Source organism: Simochromis diagramma, unplaced genomic scaffold, assembly GCF_900408965.1.
Source record: "Simochromis diagramma unplaced genomic scaffold, fSimDia1.1 OVJJ01000583.1, whole genome shotgun sequence".
NCBI classification, from domain to species: domain Eukaryota; kingdom Metazoa; phylum Chordata; class Actinopteri; order Cichliformes; family Cichlidae; genus Simochromis; species Simochromis diagramma.
This window is the reverse complement of record NW_024387285.1, coordinates 2,167,229-2,187,179: the sequence shown is the minus strand read 5'-3', so window position 1 is coordinate 2,187,179 and position 19,951 is coordinate 2,167,229. Positions and strand designations below refer to the sequence as shown.

The 19,951-nt window shown below is 44.1% G+C and overlaps 1 protein-coding gene across 1 annotated transcript in view; it reads right to left on the bottom strand.

Annotated features, from left to right (window-relative positions):
- Window positions 1-19,951, bottom strand: part of antxr2a (ANTXR cell adhesion molecule 2a) — a 79,071-nt gene that overhangs the window by 26,649 nt on the left and 32,471 nt on the right. Inside the window, exons 13-16 of the mRNA XM_040003659.1 lie at window positions 15,512-15,562; window positions 13,412-13,501; window positions 11,820-11,987; window positions 11,385-11,465 (exon numbers count right to left, since the gene is read on the bottom strand). Coding sequence (XP_039859593.1) covers window positions 11,385-11,465; window positions 11,820-11,987; window positions 13,412-13,501; window positions 15,512-15,562 — 390 coding nt within the window. The remainder of the gene's footprint in view (window positions 1-11,384; window positions 11,466-11,819; window positions 11,988-13,411; window positions 13,502-15,511; window positions 15,563-19,951) is intronic.

Here is a 19,951-nt window from a genome sequence, read left to right as displayed (position 1 = left end):
TTTAAACGACCTTATTGTTACAAATTAATCATTTATTTTGGGAAACCCTAAATACATAAACTGGGAGGGCGTGTGCGGTATATGACGTTCCCATTTGTCTGTGCAGGAGTCTGTTTGTAAAGCTGAGTGTACCTGAAAGAAACTGGACATTACTCCTTGGCACAAAAATTATTTTTCAATTTCACGAGCTCCTCCTCCTACAAGCTGAGGTTTTCTTATGGCCGAGTGACCATTCAAACTGTTCACTGATCTAAAGGAGAATCGAATCAAGTTGAATTTTTATTGTCAGAAGTATCCAGCAGGGGGGTCAAAGTGGCTAACCTGTAGGAGCCGTGTTATCGACACGATTTTGAGGAGCAACAGCAGCAGTAAAGAGAGGGACAGAGGAGAAAGGAGGAGGTTGTCGGGGTGTTTATTGTCATGAAGACACATTTCAAGCCTGCGAGCAAATGAATAGAGCCACATTAGTGACACTTCACTGCACCCTCTATTCACAATGGAAGAAAGAGGCTCACAGGGTGAGATGTTCAGCCGGCCACTCGGCATATTTTCCCAGAGAAACATTAAAAACAAGCACAAATATTACCAAAGATCAGTCGGCAGTGATTTTGATTCTGCTGGTAAAAAGTTTAATTCCATTACAGGATGAGAAGGAGTATCATATAAGCTCGTGTTAGAGGCGATATAAGAAAAACAGCATTACCGCAGACAGGAAGGAGCGAGGATTATACAAGTATGAAAACAAGAATTAACTTAAAGACTGCTGCACTGTAGCGTCACTGCGAGAGTTACCATCTGAGGCTCAGAGGCACATGTTTACATGTTTATTCATAGCGTACGTCTGCTATCAAACGCAACGCAAACTGTTTAGAATGGATCTTATTGCATGAAGCTGCGTGCGAGGGCCCTTCACTACATATTAGCCGGCACTGTCACAACGTTACATTTATGTATACAAAATACGATCGGGCTAATTGAATATTCACTGTGAACATATTCCCTGCATAACACGACTCCCTGCTTTCATCTTTTTAAAAATTCAAATCGATGGGAGGAGAGCTTTAGAATATATTACTTCATGTATCCCGTAACCCCCCCCTCCAAGTCCTATATGTCTGTCAGGAGGTGAGCTGAGGAGGAGGGCAAAGTGCAGGCGACAGAGCTGGCCTCGGCAAAGCTGACGTTAACAATAATGTAATTTAATTAAAGCCAAGATCCCAGCGGTCCTCGCCAAACGACGGGGCTTTGATTTTAATAGGTGATGAAGAAAAGGCTCGGCACACGGCGCCGCCGCGCCGACCGGTCTGAGGGGTACTGGGAAAAAAGGCACCGGCAGGACATCAGTTCACATCGTATCAGGCGGAGAAGGAGGGAGGGAAGGAGGGAGGGAGAGGAGAGGGAGGGACAGCGGGTGCAGGTACCAGCCCCGGCCACCCAAATACAACAACACCGATCAGCTAATGGAGAGGAAAAGGGGAGACCGCCCAACTCGCGGGGGTGCTGGACCGTCCCAGAAAACAGTATCGAGCTCAGCAACACTGGAAAACACTTAATATATAAAGCTGTGCGCAAAGTGGATTTCAGTGCAGAATGAGATTTAAGGGAGCGGGAAAAACACGAGCTAATCCAGCGTCAGACTCTTCACATGCTCGGAAATGACATTAAATCTGGAAGGATATTAAAGCGTCCGACAAACAGCTTGTTTTGTTCCGTTTTCTTTGTTTGCTCGAGAAATCATGAGACAACACTGAGGCTACAAAAACACAAAATGAAGAGATTACAAGACACAAATAATTTATACTTCAAAATATAGAAAGTGTATAAAATGCACACGTTTATCTCCAAGTAACAAGCTGTTATCTGCCTGCCTGGACTGGTCAGAGTGTAACTGCATATTAAAATGTCCTAAATCTGCGTCATTACTTCAATTAACACGTTTACATTTGCTGTTACAGGATGTTTTTTTTTCTCATTACCAAACAAATCCAAGAATCAGTCTCTGAGAAATTTGGAAAGACCTAAAATTAATTTGTGTGTGTGTGTGTGTGTCTGTCTCATGGTGATTTTCTCATGATTCTCCACCATTACACCACTTTTCATTTTACTTCCCCAACCAGTCACCACCAACAACAATTAGCTTCCTTTTTATTGGTTAAAGAAACACACACACACACACACACACACACGCACGCACGCATGCACGAGGGCCCCCTCTTCGGTAATCCTGTTACCAGCCAGGTCGTGAACGAGGATGTGCTGGGATGGTGGGGAGGGGGGATTAACATGGCGGTCATTATCAAATTTACAGCCAGTCACACGGACATCTGCCCTACTTTTCCTCGGTTAATGTAAAAAGAACTAATCTAGTTAAGAGAGCGCGGGCGCGGCTCGTAAATCGGCGGCACTCCGCCGTAGTTAAAGCTGTCACTTCTCTTGTGGGGGAGCGGCGGCTGAATGGAGCTGTCAGCTGGCTACTTGTTAGGGCTAACAAGGCCGTCCACTGATAGGACTAATGAGGCCCAGGGCCCGGCGCTACCCCACGCAGCCCACACCGCCACTACTTCAGCTGCATTCTCTGCTATATAATGCACACAAGGAGAAAGGACAGAGGGCGAGCTTAAATTTCAGTTACAAATGAATGTAAAATTCAGAAAGTGGATACATTCTTTCCACTTTTCATCAGCAGATTTTTTTAAAAACATCTGATTATTTTTATTTGATTCTTCTTACATATCACTTTTTAAAAAAAGGCAGGGTTTGGATTTGAGAAAAATATGATTTGTACATAAGAAACACGTGTAAGCTCTGCAGACTGTTGACACGTCTGCAACACTGTGACTTTAAACAACATCTAAATGCTGGAAAACGGCAAAAACTGAAGCTTTTTCTTCTCTTGCGTTCTTTTGGTTGCTCTCTTGAGCGGTAGATTTTCTGTAATCCACTGTTACTAATTCCTGTAATTCCTTCTGATTAAAAAGAAATTATCGGTCACAGGTAAGCGCCCAAGCCGATCTGCAAAATGCCCATTAGGTTTTGTATTAACGGCTTTAAACCCCCTTTGAAAGTATGTGTAGGAGGACTGCCGACAAAGCAGCCGTGATGAGAAACTGAGAAAACCTGACAGAGTTTACAAACTCAACAAAAAAACTAAAGGACTTGCAGATTTCCCTGAAATGTTACATTTCACCGTGTTGGCCAGTTACAACATGTCGCCTGTTGTCCGTCTCCTTCTTGAGCGAAGCCCACACAGCACATACGCAGTGTGATGAAGAACAACCCGCGCTTCTCTCTTAGCAGAGCAAAAAGCCCCTGAATTAATGCTTTCATCCTCAAACTGAAGCGATCATTTTAACAGTAGCTGGGGGTTAAACTTCAAGCATGAGCAACATTTGCAGCTTTGTTTTTCAGAGTCAACTCCAGCCCTGTTCGATAAAGCATAGTCTCTTCTCCCAACGCTTCATTATTCGTGACGCCTTGGTTTAATTCCAATTACCCCTGTTAATTAGGAAATCTCATGCTCTCTGATCTCGAGGTTTGTTTCAACTTAATGTCATTTGCCAGGTTGTTTACTTTCGATTAAAGCCTTTTATTGTGAAATTAAGTGTTACATTTGCTTCAGCGAGGCATTTGTCCGTGTGACGGTAAACATCCTGACTGATGTCAACATGCAGGAGTCCTCCCACGTGCATCACCTCGCGTTTGTGCCGTGTTAGCGCTGCTATCGACTCTTTCTTTAGGCATTTGTTAGCGCCGCATTAGCATTTAGGTACCAAATTATTCCTTTCACCGGCTGTGGAGAGAGCGAAACGGCCTTCTCCAGCGCCGAAACCCTACAAGGATGTGTCATGTTTTGGCTTCTATCAGGCATTTATTTTTACACCGAACGATACAGTTTGACGGCTTTATTAGTTTCAAGAAAGATGTTCTCACCATATTCAATGTGGCATTGTAATGCAACGAGACAAAAGCAAGGAAAGCGTGAAAGGATGAGTATGTGTGCATCTGTTTGTGTGGGTTTCTTTTTTTTATATTCAACAAATGTTTGCTCTGCTTTACATACTGAGACGAAGCGACAAAAGATGCAAAGAAAGAAGCTGCTGACGGAAGAATAAACGGTTTGTTGAGAGAGTTTTCAGACATGCTCGGTGGAGTTTTAAAGTTTATCCTCTTTCACAGTATTTTTTTTATTCCCTGTATTGTATAAATGGATCACTGTGCATCTCTCAAGCCTTAACCAGCCTCCTAGTTTCCAGTGCAGTTTCCAGTGCAACTCACAGGTTTGACTTGTTTTTTCACAGGTTTAAATTTGATTGGACAATTAAATCTCAGTGGTATTCAGTCGTAGTCTACAACTGGAGGTATTACTACAAGTCATTTTCACATTAGTACATTAATAATATTTCTCTATAGGCTCACCAAGCCCACCACATGTAGCTGTTCATTGTTTTAAATCATACATGTTCAGTCGAATGTAACATGTTAGACACCAACACATATTGTAAATCAGTGGTGCCCAACCTTTATTGCGCCACGGACCGGTTCATGTCTGACAATATTTTCACGGACCGGCCTTTAAGGTGTCGCGGATAAATACAACAAAATAAAACTAGTACCGGTACCGAAAAAAAGGAAGATTTATTCATAACACACGTGAAAAGACCCAGGGAAACAGAGTTAACGATAAAAACCATGAACTTCACACCCGAGCCTCGACTCTCGTGGCCCGGTACCAAACGACTCCCGGACTGGCCCAGGGGTCGGGGTCCGCTGTTGTAAATGAACTGGCATTTCTTTGTGAATTAAACATCCTAATCGTTTGTCTTAATCTTAGCTGTGATCATGAACTCCGGTTAAAAGGATGAAACGGTTTAATTTTCTTTAGATCTGCAGACTCAGTGAAAGCTGCAAGTGTACGACACTGGTCGAGAACTACATTAGGACATCGAATTTGACGGATTACAGATGAACAGAGCATCACGATAAAACTCAACTCAACATTTTTTTATGTTTTGTGCGTTTTCTCTGGATGACTTGCAGCCATGCAGAGGTGACAGGAGAGCCTGGTGTATCAGAATAGTTCAGTCCACTTTATATTTATAGATTTTAAATAACCTTACAAAGCATTTCTTACATGTTAAGACTCACTTCCTGTCTGTAATCTGCTAGTTTTTGTTTTGCATCACTGGAAAAGGGTTGACACTGAACCATTTCTCCATTCATGGTTTGCCTTGGCACTGAGGCTCTGCCACAATATTAGGTTATTCTGAGTTTTCACCTCAGTTTTGCTGATGCACTGACCAACTCTTCCAAGGACATTAGCAATTTTCTTTCAAAACAACCAAAAATGTGTTGTAAACGATCACTACTACTACTAAGGAAGAAACTTAATGGAGTCCCTGCTTTGGCGAACATATTGCCAGAAACAAAGTAATGGTACAACTTATTTAAGAAAATGCCTCCATAAACCTCCCAGTGCTCGTCAGACAGATGATGATATGATGAAAGCGTTTCTGAAGATTGTAAACATATTGGACTTTTTTCCGCCATCAGTCGTTCACTCCTTCCACCATCTGCCATTGAGAAAAACTCTGAGAGAAACTTGAGCTCCATTTGCACTGGAAGAACATTTCCCGCAAAATGTGACCTCGTGGCTCGCGATGTAAAAATGCAGTGCAGAGGCCAGAAACAGGCTGCCAATCCTCTCAGCCACGGCCGTGTTTGTTTGCAGTAATTATGATCATGTCTCTGTAATTACTGATGACTTACTGATGTTAAAGGCTTAAATACTGAAACTGAAAAGCAAAAATCGTACTCCACTGTTTGCCTCGGCTCTATTTCAGGAAACAATAGCGTCGCATCTTAACTGATGAAAGACGATAAACACAAACAGAAAAACACGAGGGCACAACACTGAGCCGCTGAGAATGGAGAACATAAAATGAAGCGTGTATTGCTGTGACCTCCGTGCACCGCGCTCTCTCGCATGCCTGGCAAGCAGACTGTCACCCCTGCCCCGAGTGGCCCTCGGCTCGAGATGGTCCTTTTTAATTGTTTTTACACCTCCCTTTAACGTCCATCGCTTCCTCCCCCTCCTTCCCAAGCAGGTCTGAGGAGTCGCTCGGCTCACAGTCACTTAATTAAATGTCCACAACTCGATCAATGGTTGTTAAATAAAGACACTGATGCTGTCAGAGAAACAAGCACAGGCAGGGAGAGGAACCCACAATCCAGCTGAGGAAGGAGGATTCGTGGGCTCCTTTTGTACCATCCCTGTAGTTTGCTGTTATGTTTTGACTTTGATCTATTCTCCTTTTCTTTAGCTGAGGAAGAATAATCCCCTGATTGCATTTAGCATCTCTAACTATTTAGTTTAAAGGTATAAAACTCGATAAAAACGCAGAACCTTTGCAGAGGTTGGGATAAAATGACATCAGGAGATGGATGTGGGAGGAAACACAAGGCTTCTGTTTCTCTTCTGTGTCCTCTCTCTACCCCTGGGATCAGAACCCATCACCTCGTTAAACTACCATTTCAACGTTCAATGGAGATTCCCCACCTCCCCACAAAGAAGTAAGTTTTTTCCAATAGCAATAGCGTCAGCTAATACTATTAACCTCCGCACACACCAGCACACTCAGCCCACACATCCCCCTGGTGAGGAACAGATGAGCCTGAGAGGAACAAATGGAAATTCAACTGTAAATCCTCACGGACTCACAAGAACTCAAAACGCCTTCTTTCTCCGTTTTTTTCTCCTGCGTCTTGATCTGCAGGAGGATGAGGAGGGTTTAATGTATGGTGATGCACCCTGTTTGGACATTTTGTAAACAGCTGTTTTTAGAAAACAATACCTAGAATTCAGAGGTAGGCGGTGGAAAATGCAGAAAGAAATGCGTGCACGCACACCGCCGCCTCTTCAAAAAGAGCCTGAGAGAGCATCAGAATAAGGCCAACCTCCCTCTCTCCCGCCCTCCCCTTCTCTCTCTGCCACCTTCCTCTACCTGCTGTCCCCAGTCGATCCCCGGCAAAACTTGGCGGCAGATGTTGCTGTGCTAAGTTGGCTCTGAAGTGCCTCCCCGGCTCCCTGGTCTCACCGACAACACAGTCAAACCGCATTAGATCTCTTTATTTGTGCCTGGGGCAAGTTCGGCACTGCAGCTGTGTCCACCCCCACTCTACCTTTGGTGTTGAAGGCCCTCAGGCGCTAAATGTGAGACCACAAAAAAAAAGGGAAAAAAAATTGTTTCACTCTCATTTTCTGTCTCTCTTCTGCATCTGCTGACAATCCAGCGGTCTGGCTCCGGGCGGCAGCACTGAGGGAGGGAGGGGGAGACACAAAAGGAGACTGCTGGGAAAGAGAAGGGGGAGGGATGGAAGCATGGAGAGGAGCGAGGGGGTAGCACGGACACCCGGGTCCCCGTGCAGAACAGATGTCTGCGACAACCTGCTTCCTTACACCTGTACGAGTCCTTGTAACCCTGCGGAAGCAGCGCGTTGAAAAATTCATGACCCTGGAGGTTTCCTGTCCGCCTTCAAAGACCGCTACCCTCCTTCCCTCGTCCCCTCCCTCTGCCGCCGCCGCTCTCCTCTCTCTGTCACTGTCTGCTCTGCCATCTACACCTAACCTGTCACTGGACAGTTCAGACACCTCACACTTTGATGAATCTGTTCAGAATGATATCACACGTGTCTCAGCGGGGCCAGGCTGGAGAAGCACAACAACAGCAGCGCGTACGGATTCGAAATAAGCTCTCTAACAACTAATGAATGTCAAATATGAGATATCTGCCATGATAACACCGATGCATGGAAGCTCCCAAAGCATTTCCACTCCAATCAAAAGGCAACATGTGACACCAGAGCCAGTTTTATCATAGAGATTGGAAAAATACTAAAATGGAAAATGAAATGTAAAACCACAAATCGAGATAAACAATCAGGTCTCGGCTCCATTTCTTTCCTCACATGTTCCAGACATGATGTAGTCTCACTAGTGGAAATACTCTGGTTTAGGAGTATCATTAAATCATTCAGGATGTCTGACCTGTAAGGATCCCAAGTCCCAAAAACTCTGAGAATTTGTGTCGTTAACAAAAGCTTCTCAAAAAACTAGCCTGGAAATTGCTACAACTTAGCAGCTGACTGTCTAGTTTCAGAGTTAGAAAGTGAATCAAATCAGCTGAACGGTTCATTGGATTTCATATTTGTGGATAGAATCAAGGATGAAAGATTGATTGAATCTTACGAAACTCGCATGAAATCAATTACATGTTAGCAACACAGCTGAAATTCAACTGTGAGCCAGTAGGCGATTTAAAATAATCATCTACAAAACGCGATTAGGTTTCAAAACACCTTCCACTGCCTCTCAGTTGAGACATCACTTCAAACGCACTTCGTGGCCCTCTGTTTGATTCTCTCCCGCGTCCTGTGTGTACGATGTTGATCACAGACTTAATGTGGACGCAGTGATCGGCATGAGAATGAAGCGAGACTTCAGCAGCCTTCCCTCCTCCGGCCGACGTGCTTTGACATAACTTGTGTACTCACTGGTGGGCTTCACTCTGTTTCCAAACAGTTTGCTCAGAGCGACAGAGGTGACCCCTTGTGTGGGAATATCAGTCATCTTCTACACAGCTGGAGCAGCCGTGATGTTTCCACGTTCAGACAGTTGGATGAATACCGGGCAGGGGAATTCCTGTCACTTCACGAAAACCCTGTACTGCAGGTAAATATGCACGTTTAGTCTCATCATGAAGCCTTTCAACAAACTCAAAGAGCATCAGCCTATTTAACAAACTTTTAACAATTTATTTTGTCACTTCACATCATACTTGAGTTGTTTACGCTCCTGTAGAGAATAACTGGTTGATGCTCAGTCGCTTAGGAAGGCAAACAGGTTTGAAACAGATCACGACACCTCTAATTGACTTCCACCGATGTTCATTTTATGTCTTGACTAACTCGGTTAAAAGGTTGTCACTTTAAAAAGTCCAGATTACACGTTACTACAGCTCACAGCACCCCAAGGTGTCGCAAATCCTAAAACTGAGCTCTATAATGTTCTATATTGATCCATCACTGATGTATCAACAGCAATGGTTGAACTCAGTACTCTGTATCGTATCTCAGTATCTTCACTGTGACACTGAGGTACACCACACTGTACAAATGAGCAAAAATTTTAATTGGCTACTGGTCGTCATGACAATGACAAACATGAAAGGAGAGAGTGTGGTTACTGCTGAGTTGAGAGACTTGCATATATAACTACAACTCAAAAAATCTAATATGTATAAAACAGGTGAAAAATGTGGAAAAAATCTTCTGTTTTTAAATAGAAAGAGAAACGAAATCTATGAAGAAGAGCGTCCGAATGTTCACATTACTACAGTCAGCCTATACTACATTAGATCTGCATAATTCACTGTTTCAAACAACCTGTTTAAACTCCCTTCCTCCTGTTTTCAAGCAGTGCTTTTCTCTGATTGGCTGCCCCTCTCAACAATAAAGTTTGATCAGCAGGTGGGTGGAGCTTCTGCGCTCACAATCAGAACTGCATGTCTGAGATGACCATATTAGGATCATCTGGGCTTACTGACATCCTGCAGTACATAAACTGATTTTAGTCCATACTTTAACCAAGTTAACATGAGCGTCCAAAGTCGTATCAGAATGATGGATCAAAAGAATATCTGCTAATGTAAAGTAAGACTGTAAGACTCTATATTAATACAAACATCTCACATCTCTTAAAAACAAAAGCTGGAATTAAAAAACAATTAAAATCAGCACTGGCTCAGAAACATCAGTGTCTGCATGGCTTTAAAATACTTTCATTCAAATTTTGGCGACACACGTCGCAGTGAGATTCTGATGAATTTTAACCACTATATCTAAACATCTTCTAAAATGTGATCTGTCACATCACTGCTCACTGGAACTATGAGAGTTGTTATCTATTTTTACCAGTGCATCTTCTGGCATTCTGAAATTTGCTAAACAGCACTGTGACACCCCGAGTAGCAACTGGCAGGCTCACAGCTGGCCCACTGGCTCGGGTTTTTTCCATGTTGCAAAACACGACTCCACTTGAGAGATTTGCAGCCTGACATCATTCTCTAAACTACTAAAAGCTTGGATGGTTCCTGCTCTCTAACCTCTGTGAAGAGGAAGATGCACAGAAGTTGGAGACAACAGGGAAATAATGTATGTGCACCACACAGGTGCAGATTTTTTTGGCCCATTCGCCTGCACAGCTTGTGCCCGTGAAGCACCGTCCTTTGGAAAGCGATGAGAGTTTGGAAGAGTCCGCGCATTTCTCTTTCAAGATTCACGTTTGGTTTTCCCATGGCAGTTTTAATACTAATACATTTCTGCTGTGTAATGTTAAAAAGGAGACTGATGGGGAATTTCTAAAATTACCTCACAGACTTCAGAAGAAGCAGCCCAGGAAAAGCCAAGGACGTGTTTGTGGGCCACAGTAATATAGCTGCTCCACTTGTCTGCAACCTGATTCTAATCTCACCATTAATTCTGACATTTGGCATACAGCACAGCGAGCACAGCAGATTGTATTGTGTTTGGATTGTAGTCAGCAATTAAAATATATAAAAACATCTGGTTAACTGACTTAGCAGCGGTTTCTGTGCAGTGCTCTTTCTTAACCGCCTGTGGGGCGTCAGGTTTCACTGTGCCGATTTGTGGAGTCGATTTGCTTCCTCTTCTTTTACACTGGTTGAAAAACACACACCAAAAAACCCAGAGCATAACCATATTAGGTCATCCCTGTCACGCTTCCTTCTGTGAGTATCTGCAGCTGCAGCTCACATTGGCTCCCTTAGGTAACAACAACACAAGGCACAACTTGTGCCAGCAGCTTCCTCTGCCGAGAGGAGCTGCGATACAATACAATAAAACAATGAGCTCTTAAGTGTAACTGCGGTGACTTTAAAGATTTGGAGGGATAAAAGTATTCCTATTAAGGCATAGAGGGGATTAGGGACTTCATGGAATGGTTACAGGAACATTTACAACTTAAAAAAAGAAAAAGAAGAACATCCACGCTGCTGACTACTGCAGGATATTTTCTATTTTTGCTCCTGTGTACTATAAACTGCACTGATGACCACTGATGAGACTTTGACTCACTGCCTCAAGCTGTTGGTTTGTGCAACTAAAAAGCAGCACTGCACAATCTTTGCACACGTGTACACTTCACTCTCGGTATGACTTCCTCCTGCATAATTCACCAATCGCAAATGAGTTTGTATTTTTGGCTAATATGCAAATATTTTGTTTCCATTAGAGCAAATTACCGGTGCTGAGAAGCTTCGAGTTTGTTTTAGGTTTGAGAAGAACATCAGGGATGAATTTTGACTTACCTGGTCTTCTGATGTGGGTCGCATGAGGGACACTCGGTCGTACTGCCGCCGCATCAAAGCCCACAAAGCATCGAGACGACCCTGATGAAGCACAGAAACGGAACTGTGTCGGTTGTCTTTATTTACGTAATCTTGTGTAGATTTTCAAAACCGGTGTTTCTACAGACTGATCTTTAAGGTAAACATTAGACATCCATGGATGCCGTTTTCCACCGTAGATGCCAGTCGTGGCCTCTTAAATGAATATTCAACCATTCTCTATTAACCATTTAACTTTTAACCACAATTTAGAGATTTTCACATGAGTGTAATTTGCTGGATGAACCTTGGAGAACTAGTAAATGGGCCTTTAAGCTGAGACTTTTCCTATCAGTATCATTTAGAAGTACCCAAAGTAGGAAAAGAAAAATCCTTAAGTCAGTCAGTAACTCTCACCTTGATAGGAGTGTACCATTTGTTCTCGGGTGGATGGTTGGGAGCGGGCTTTGGAGTGGGCCGTTTGATCATTGGCTCCTCTACATCCTGTGGTATGGACACTTTGGCATTCTTTGCTTTCTCCAGCCGGGCCCCCTCCTCAGTAGAGCCTTTTTCCCCCCAGCGCACCTTGAACAAGAAAATAGAAACGTTAAATGAGGGCGATCGAGCAGTTAAACACCTGATTGGTCCATCAGTCTGAGAAAAACTACAGGAAATAAGATTAGAGATGCTGTGAGGACTGTGTGTGATCACTACAGCAGTGTGTCAGCGTGATGAGCCCGGCCAAACACCTCTATCTGTGACCAACTTTAGCTTCAGTAAAAGATCTGTACGTGTTGGAAAAATCACTCGGATTCTTTTATCAATAAGGACGTTTACATTTGGTATAATGTGTTATTGTGTGTGTGTGTGTGTGTGCGTGTTGGGGGGGTGTCAGCGTGTGAAAGCAAGCCTGTGTGTTAAGTAAAGCTGTCCTGCTTTTTAATTGAATTCATCACATCTGTTACAAGGAGGAGATAAAAAAAGGAAAAAAAAACCCACCGTCACATGAATGGGGAGAGGTGATTAATTAGCAACACAGTTTTCAAGCTGTAGGTTAAGCCGTGACAATATAGAACAGCTTTTCAGAATCATCTCTGGGATACATCGCCGGCCTGCCGCATCATCAGGAAAAGAGAAAGGCTGCCATGAATAAAAGATACGTTGTCACCTCAATAATCGTTCGAAATGCTGGCAGCGGCAAAGCGGCGGAGGTGGTTTTCTCAGCATGACGTCTTAAATGCGGATGCGGAGGAGAGGACGGGTTGGTCTTTACAAGCAACTCGTTATCTACCAGTGGGGTGACGGCGGGGAGGGAGTGGGGGCTTCAGATGTGGAGACGCGCCTGTCGACGGGAATCAACACGCTAGTGGAAGAACAGAGAAAGGTAACAGCCAGGATTGGATCTCAGCAACACTCTGGGGGGGGGAAAGTCAAGAGGTAGGAGCTCCCCGAGGATGCTGGGAAATCCCCGCCATGCCACCAACTTCCTCGGGGCTAAGTAGGAAGGAGGGGGAGGGGCAGCTCGCTTTTAAACCTGAATTCCCTTCGGAGGAGGCGGATAACAAAGCGAGCTGCCAAGGTCTGGAAGTTGAGACGGGGGAAGCAGAGAGGAGAGGTGGGTATGTCAAGTTGACAGCAGCACTCAATCTTTCATCCCGGCTGCGACTTGATCCAATCAGCCCTCGACGGCCAAGGACGAGATGGCAGGGCCTGTCATGTCGGAGGCATCAGTGGGCTGACGAGGACAGCGGCCCGGCCGGTCAGTCAGCCCGTCAGTCGCTCGCTCGGTGGGTTTCTCCTCCTGATTCCTGCGTAACTCAACAAAGTTCCCGCCTCGCAGAAAAGACTGAACATGATGATGCAAGTTTACGGGACCACACATATGTGTAATTTCCTGCTGTCTGCATTTTGACCTTTGGAATATTTCAGCTGTTTTTGCTTGTTTCGTTCAGCTTTTCACTAAGAAAGAACGGAAGCAGCATGTTGGCCAATAGTTTTGAGTTTCTGACCTCCATCCGACTGATCCCTCCGACTCCTCTTCCTCCGTAGTACGAGGCATCCACGGTTGGCCACTTCTTCTTGGGCAGCGGCTCAGGCTCCTAAGAAATAAACGCAGAAAACAAAACCAGGAAACACATAGTCGTGTGTCAAATAAGAGTGTGTGCAAGTTTTCTTTCCATATTTATATGTATGACATTAATCAGAGTCACTGTAATGACAAAGGGAAGGAAGTGCAATGATGTGTTTGCTATTGTTCTATTTTCTTTCGTCCATATTTGTCCCTGCACACCAGAACAACGTTTCCTTTCATCGGGAAGATGTCACTTTGTCAGGAAGGAAGGGAAACGTAGGCCTTACTCCTGGCTCAGCGCGTGTTCAAGTGCAGAGGGGAAACCGTTCGTATCGCTCTGCTGACGTTTACAGTTCCATCTGCCGCAAACTGAAAATGCTGCAGTGGGATGGGATCAACTACCACACAGGGTAAAGCTTTCAGAAGCATTTACACTGTAATCCTGTGCCCTGCAGAAAAAAACTCAACAAAACTGTAGCATCATGCTAACGTGTTTGGCAAAAATTCAGCCAATGATAAGCCAGATATTTAAATGTCTACTTTACGCTACAATGTTTCTGGAAATAAACTAAACTCAGGCGGGTTTTCTGCTATAAATTTGTTCGTATTTAACAAAATAAATGCGCAGACATTCGTTTTTGACTCTCTGAACTAACACAGCCCTCAACGTGTCTGTGCTCTCTGCTCATATTAAGTCATTTTTTGCTTTTTAAGGAACTTATTTCAACATTGCACTCAACAACAAACACATCCTCCCTAACAAAGTAGGGGTGACGTGGGCTGCGAGTTTGAGACCCCCGCTCTGGGGGGGAAAAAGTCAAGAGGTAGTAGCTCCCTGAGGATGCTGGGAAATTTAGTGTAAAGCTTTACAAGCAGTACGGTATTTTACTTTGCTTTTAAAAACCTGCAAATGATTTTCACCAAGGAGGTTGAGTAACTCCATCGGCAACTCTCTGATTGTCTAAACCAGGGGTGGGGAACTCCAGGCCTCGAGGGCCGGTGTCCTGCAGGTTTTAGATGTATCCTTGATCCAACACAGCTGATTTAAATGGTTAAACGACCTCCTCAACAAGTCCTGAAGTTCTCCAGAGGCCTGGTAATGAACTAATCATGTGATTCAGGCGTGTTGACCCAGGGTGAGATCTAAAACCTGCAGCACACCGGCCCTCGAGGCCTGGAGTTCCCACCCCTGCTCTAAATGTTATAGACAAGTTAAAATGGCGAGGTTTGGTCCAGCTTAGGGGTGATTAAGTATCACAAAATGACCCGGATCCACTTATCCGTCTGGATACAGAGATTCAGTTCAGGAATGGTGTGAAAATTTAGATTTTACACGGTGAAATCTAAAATATTAGACCTCAGCTACATACTTTGATATTGACTGTTTCCCTCTGGAATTTAATTAACTAAAATAATCAGTTAAACATTCAAATCTTTTTCTGTTAATGAATCTCGTATTGCAGAAGACGCTTTTTGATTCAGTCTTTTACGATAATCGTTAGTCAGTGAAGACGAAAGGTGTATCACAAGCACCAACTTTTCTAAAGTCGTTTTTTGAAGGAACTGCTCGACACGTTGGGAAATATGCAAACTGACTTCATTTCATCATGAGAAGAAACAAGCTCCATCACTCTCATGTCTGTGTGCAGAGCTGGAGCTGGGATTACTCTAGTTTAGCAGAAAGACTGAAATCACGGGGCAAACAGCGAGCACGCCTCTGTCCAAAGTTCAAAAATCCATCTACCAGCTCACTAATTAAAATGTGATCTTGTTTATATGATCTGTACACAAACATAAATGTAAAAGGGACACGTTATGGTTTTAGTTTTAGTCTGAATTGGCTCGAGTTAGACGCTTAATGCAGCGATAACGGCCCTGTGAAATTCTCAGAGAGACGCTCAATAATCCTGATTCAATGCAATTTCCCTGAAATTTCAGTGCTGCGCCACTCTGAGCTCTGGAACCTCCTCTGACTCCCATTTTCTTCTTTTGCACCGCACGGATTTTCAAACCTGAAAATAAAACAATTGTGACTCACGGGCGGTGGAGGGCGAGATGGTGGAGGCGGCGGCGGCGGGTCCTTGATGACCTGGATAAACAGAAGAAGCAAAAGAGCGTCAGCACAGCCCGTCAGGAGACGCATTGGGACACGCACAAACACACGCGCTCAAACCTCATCAAGACGAGCGCAGACAAGGCTGACAGAGGTGATTCGTGACAGGTGACTGAGCCAAACAGAAACATCCCTGAGCTCATCTCACGGTGGAGACGCCGTCGCTGCCAGCCTGTTTTGCAGCAGCGACTGCTGCCCCATCGCGTCACTGACTGCTGATTACAAGGATTCTGCTTGTAAACCAACATCAGGGGCCCCCCGTGCAAAATAAAGAAAAGCTGAAAATCAACTTGTTGACAGGGGAGTCTTTGGGGCGAGCGCCGCTGCCCGTTTAGCTCTTAATTAATTGGATGGGGTTCAGTGCTTCCAAGCAATCCCCCCAATCATAAAGTCCTAAGGAGTTAATTAGCTCCAATGAGATACAGAGGAGGAGGCTTGGGCTCAGCTCCAAGCCCCGTCTGAAGGGAAGATGAGTGGCGGCAAACACACACAGAAAATACAAGAAAACACACACACGTGCGCCCTCGCCCACATATAACCAGGACACGACTCTCCCAGAGCAGAGTGACCGGCCCAGCGGCATTGTTTGTGACAACACTGGATGAGAGGGCACCTGAGGAGCAGGTTGTCCACAATGTGATTCCACTCAAGGACAAGATGCCTCGGCCGGGTTTTTCAGATGTGCACGGCAAAGCAAAGAGAGGCCTGACAGTGACATTTGTCAGGTGTCAGTCAGACGCTTCACATACTGATGCCCGACTCTTTACTGAAGACGCTTCTGCCACTCACTCACCAAAAACCCATCTGTGAGCGGGCTGGCGCTGGAAAGACCGAGGCGCTTTATTCTTCGGTGTTGTCAGTTGCTGTAGGTCACAGCCGTCACGTGAAAACACAGGCCTGCACACTTGCAGTTTATTTATGTTCTTTTTGCATCTTTAATGCTTTTTAACTAGTTTTCTTTTATTTTGTGTATTTTTCGCAAGGAAACTAAGAGAAAGTCACAATGCAAGTCAAGTTTTACATAGTGAAAAATCGATAAACTCAAAGAAGTCCAGTCGCTTCTCTTTCCAAGCGCCTCAGATTAGCACCATTGGATGACTCGTCCAGCAGCTGATCCAGCAGGTAAAAATACCAATGCAAGCCAATATTTTGTACTGTTTCCACTTGCGATAAGATTATGGATGAACTGGCACTAAATATTTTCACTACAACACGTTGATGCTTTTAAGAGTGACCCCAGCCAGTTTTTTTTAAATGAACAAAGTCTCTGTTTCACGACTTGAAGTTCATCAAACGGTGTAATTTAAACAGACGGCAGCTCACAGTGAAGATTTCAATTAACTAAATCATGAAATCTGATGATATAGCGAGTATTGCAGAATGGCTGTGTGGAGATACTGTGCGATATCTTAAAGTACAGTGAGGTCACAACCTCTTCTGAATAATGTCTCCATTATTACTCAATCGATTAACATGCTGGTGACAAAAACTTTTATTTATTTAACTATAGAGCAAATTATTTATAGTGAAGGCAGGGAGATGTATCTTCTTACAAATTCAGAGAAATTTTCCTTTTTTCTGTTACTGTTTGTTAAAAGTCTTCAGGTTTTGGATCAAAGTCATCAAACTGAGCTCAGGAAGTGTTATTGGAATTTTGTGGGACATTTATTCAAACCTAAATCCTGATACAAAGGGAAAGGATTCTGTTCACCTCCTCGCCCACTCCCCGCTCCCCACACAGGGGTGGACACAGTAGGTGCCCTATAAATGCAGTGCTTATAATTGCACTAAGGACATATCTCAACCTGAGGTGCGCTGCAAAGTGGAAAGCTGACCTTTGCTCATTAGTCATCAAAGACAGATACCACAGTGTCAGAGCTGGTTATGCATTTGCTAAAGTGGTTTCGGAGGGAAAAGGAGCGATGTAATTACGGCATATCATAGATCCTAACAGCTGTTTCATTCACTCTTAAGCTCAGGGACGCTATCACACTCTCTGCTTACTGTTGTCATTAGAATAATGAAAAATAATCAATTAGGGTTAATTAATTCCTTTGTGACACACAACCTGCTGTAAGCAAATCTAGTAAAGGGCTACTGGTGGCCTCGCCATACGCTGATTAACATCATTTCAGCCACACCTTACGTTCACAGGATTATCTCTTTTATTAAGTAATTATGCAGCAGATTTCCTGCACATGTTGTGAGACAAATAAAGCGTCACACAAACGCTCTGCTGCTCTTTCCCAGCTACCTGATGGACAGATGTGAAGAGGAGCAGCGCGGTGGCATAATTAAAAACTAAACCACAGGATATTTCGCCATCTGACACAAGCCCCAGCGGCCCGCCGCCGCAGCCACGACACCGGGGGGAATTGGACCAATCAGAGGCACTCGGGGTATTGTCCCCATATGGCCGTCTCCGTAAACGTCCAACTGGACTTTATAATCTGTTCGTTCCCAACCTTAAGCTCGAACCGTGTCGTGTCAAGCTGTTTCGGGGGGCTTATAACGACGGATCAGTGGCAGATAGCATATTCGAAAGTTTAAAATTGCTTTAGGTCTTCATCTGCGGAGAAACTGTTTGTACGAGAACAAAACAAATAAAAAAATCAACTGAAAGAGAACAAAGACGACAAAAGTTCTGCAAGAACAAGAAATAATTAGAGATTAATAACATATTAAGGACCAAATGAGTCGCAAATGTGTCCAAAAGTGCATCCAATTTAGCAGCGAATAGTTTGTAATTTGGATAAACTGGCAATGTAATTTAAAACGGCATCTCCAATCCTGAATCCTTTGATTTGAACTAAAGGCGATGCCATTCGAGTTTAATTTCCAAACAAATCATAAACAAAGAAATTACCACTCCACAGCTTGTATGACCTCTCTCCTGGCATCGGTCCACGCGGGAGAGAGAAGGGGAGAGAGGGATTGTGGGAAAGAGGTTGGGCATGTGTCTCTGTGTATGTGTATGTGTGTGTCGAGCGTGTGTGCGCGGCCTCATCCCGACTGCTGAAACCTGGCAGACTGGGGGTTTAAATATTAACAAGCCACACATGGCCCTCCTCTTCTGCCGCGTCCCTCGATGGAAGGCAACAGCAGCTCTCTCCACCAAGACAAACACGTCCACCGCCAGACATGCTGCAGGGGGTTTACATTTTAATGCCTTTGTTGGTTTTCAAAAATATGCTTCCATCTCATCCTGGATGGGATCCCTTCAGGTCCACAAAGCCAGGTGACGTCTATCATTTAAGGGCCGGTGCGGGTGAGCGGGAACAGAGGTCCGCCGCGAGGGTCGGCGGAGTAGAGGGTAAATTTGCCTTTATCAGATCTCAATAGAAAAAGGCAGAGACAGAAAAAAGAGGCTGCGCACACCATCTGTAGCCCCTCTCTCATAGCCTCAAACGATAATCTGTTGTGGATTTTTGTAAACGGTTAAGCGGGGGAGACTTTATTTCCAAAGGGGGTGAGGCCAGAGCGAGGTTTTTAAAACAGTACTCTTTTTTTTTAACCAACTAAACCAAAGTTTCAACTCTGGACAAAAAAGCTAAAAATATTTTCTAGTCATAAGTTATGACTTTAAGAGCAGATTTCAGATGAATTAATTAAACGCAGCCTCAAGTTCCACTTTAAAACACCCCGTACACATGGGACTGGAAATGTGGTGACTTGTGGAATTAATGAAGAACCTCCCAACCTCCACAGAGAGAGAATAAAAAGCACGACCAAGAAACACAAAACTAAAAAAAACTAAAAAAAAACGTATCCCTAAGCAGAAACATTTAAGTCATAACCGGCTGTTTCCACTTTTCACACTTTTAGGACCAAAACGAAGGAACAAAAGAACATTTTTGATCATTTTACAGCAGGTGTGTGTCTCTGTTTCAACATCCTTTACTCAATTTATGAGGATGAAGCTGAAAAAGAATCTGTCCTGTCAAGTTTTTTGTCCGTTTCATATGCGGTATATGTGTGCATTACACACTCAGCCACCTTTGTAATTATATCTATTGAACTGCCTGTTAATACAAGTGTTATATCAGCCAATCACATGGCAGCAACTCCAGGAATTAAGGCGGGTAGACACTGACTGTTGTTGGTGGCAGACAGGCACTGCTGGGAGTTTCCCACATAACCGTCTCTGGGGTTCACAGATAATGGTCCAAAAATAAGAAAATATCCTTTGAGTAGCAGATCTGTTGATGTTGAGTCATAGGAAGGCAACAGAAAGTCAAATAACCCCTCGTTCCAGCCAAGGTTCACAAGAAGCCGCCTCGTAACGCACGACATGTCAAACCTGCATCGATCGATCCTGCCTGTATCTGCAGTTTGGCGCGGCGGCCTTTTAGTGTCAGCTGAGCT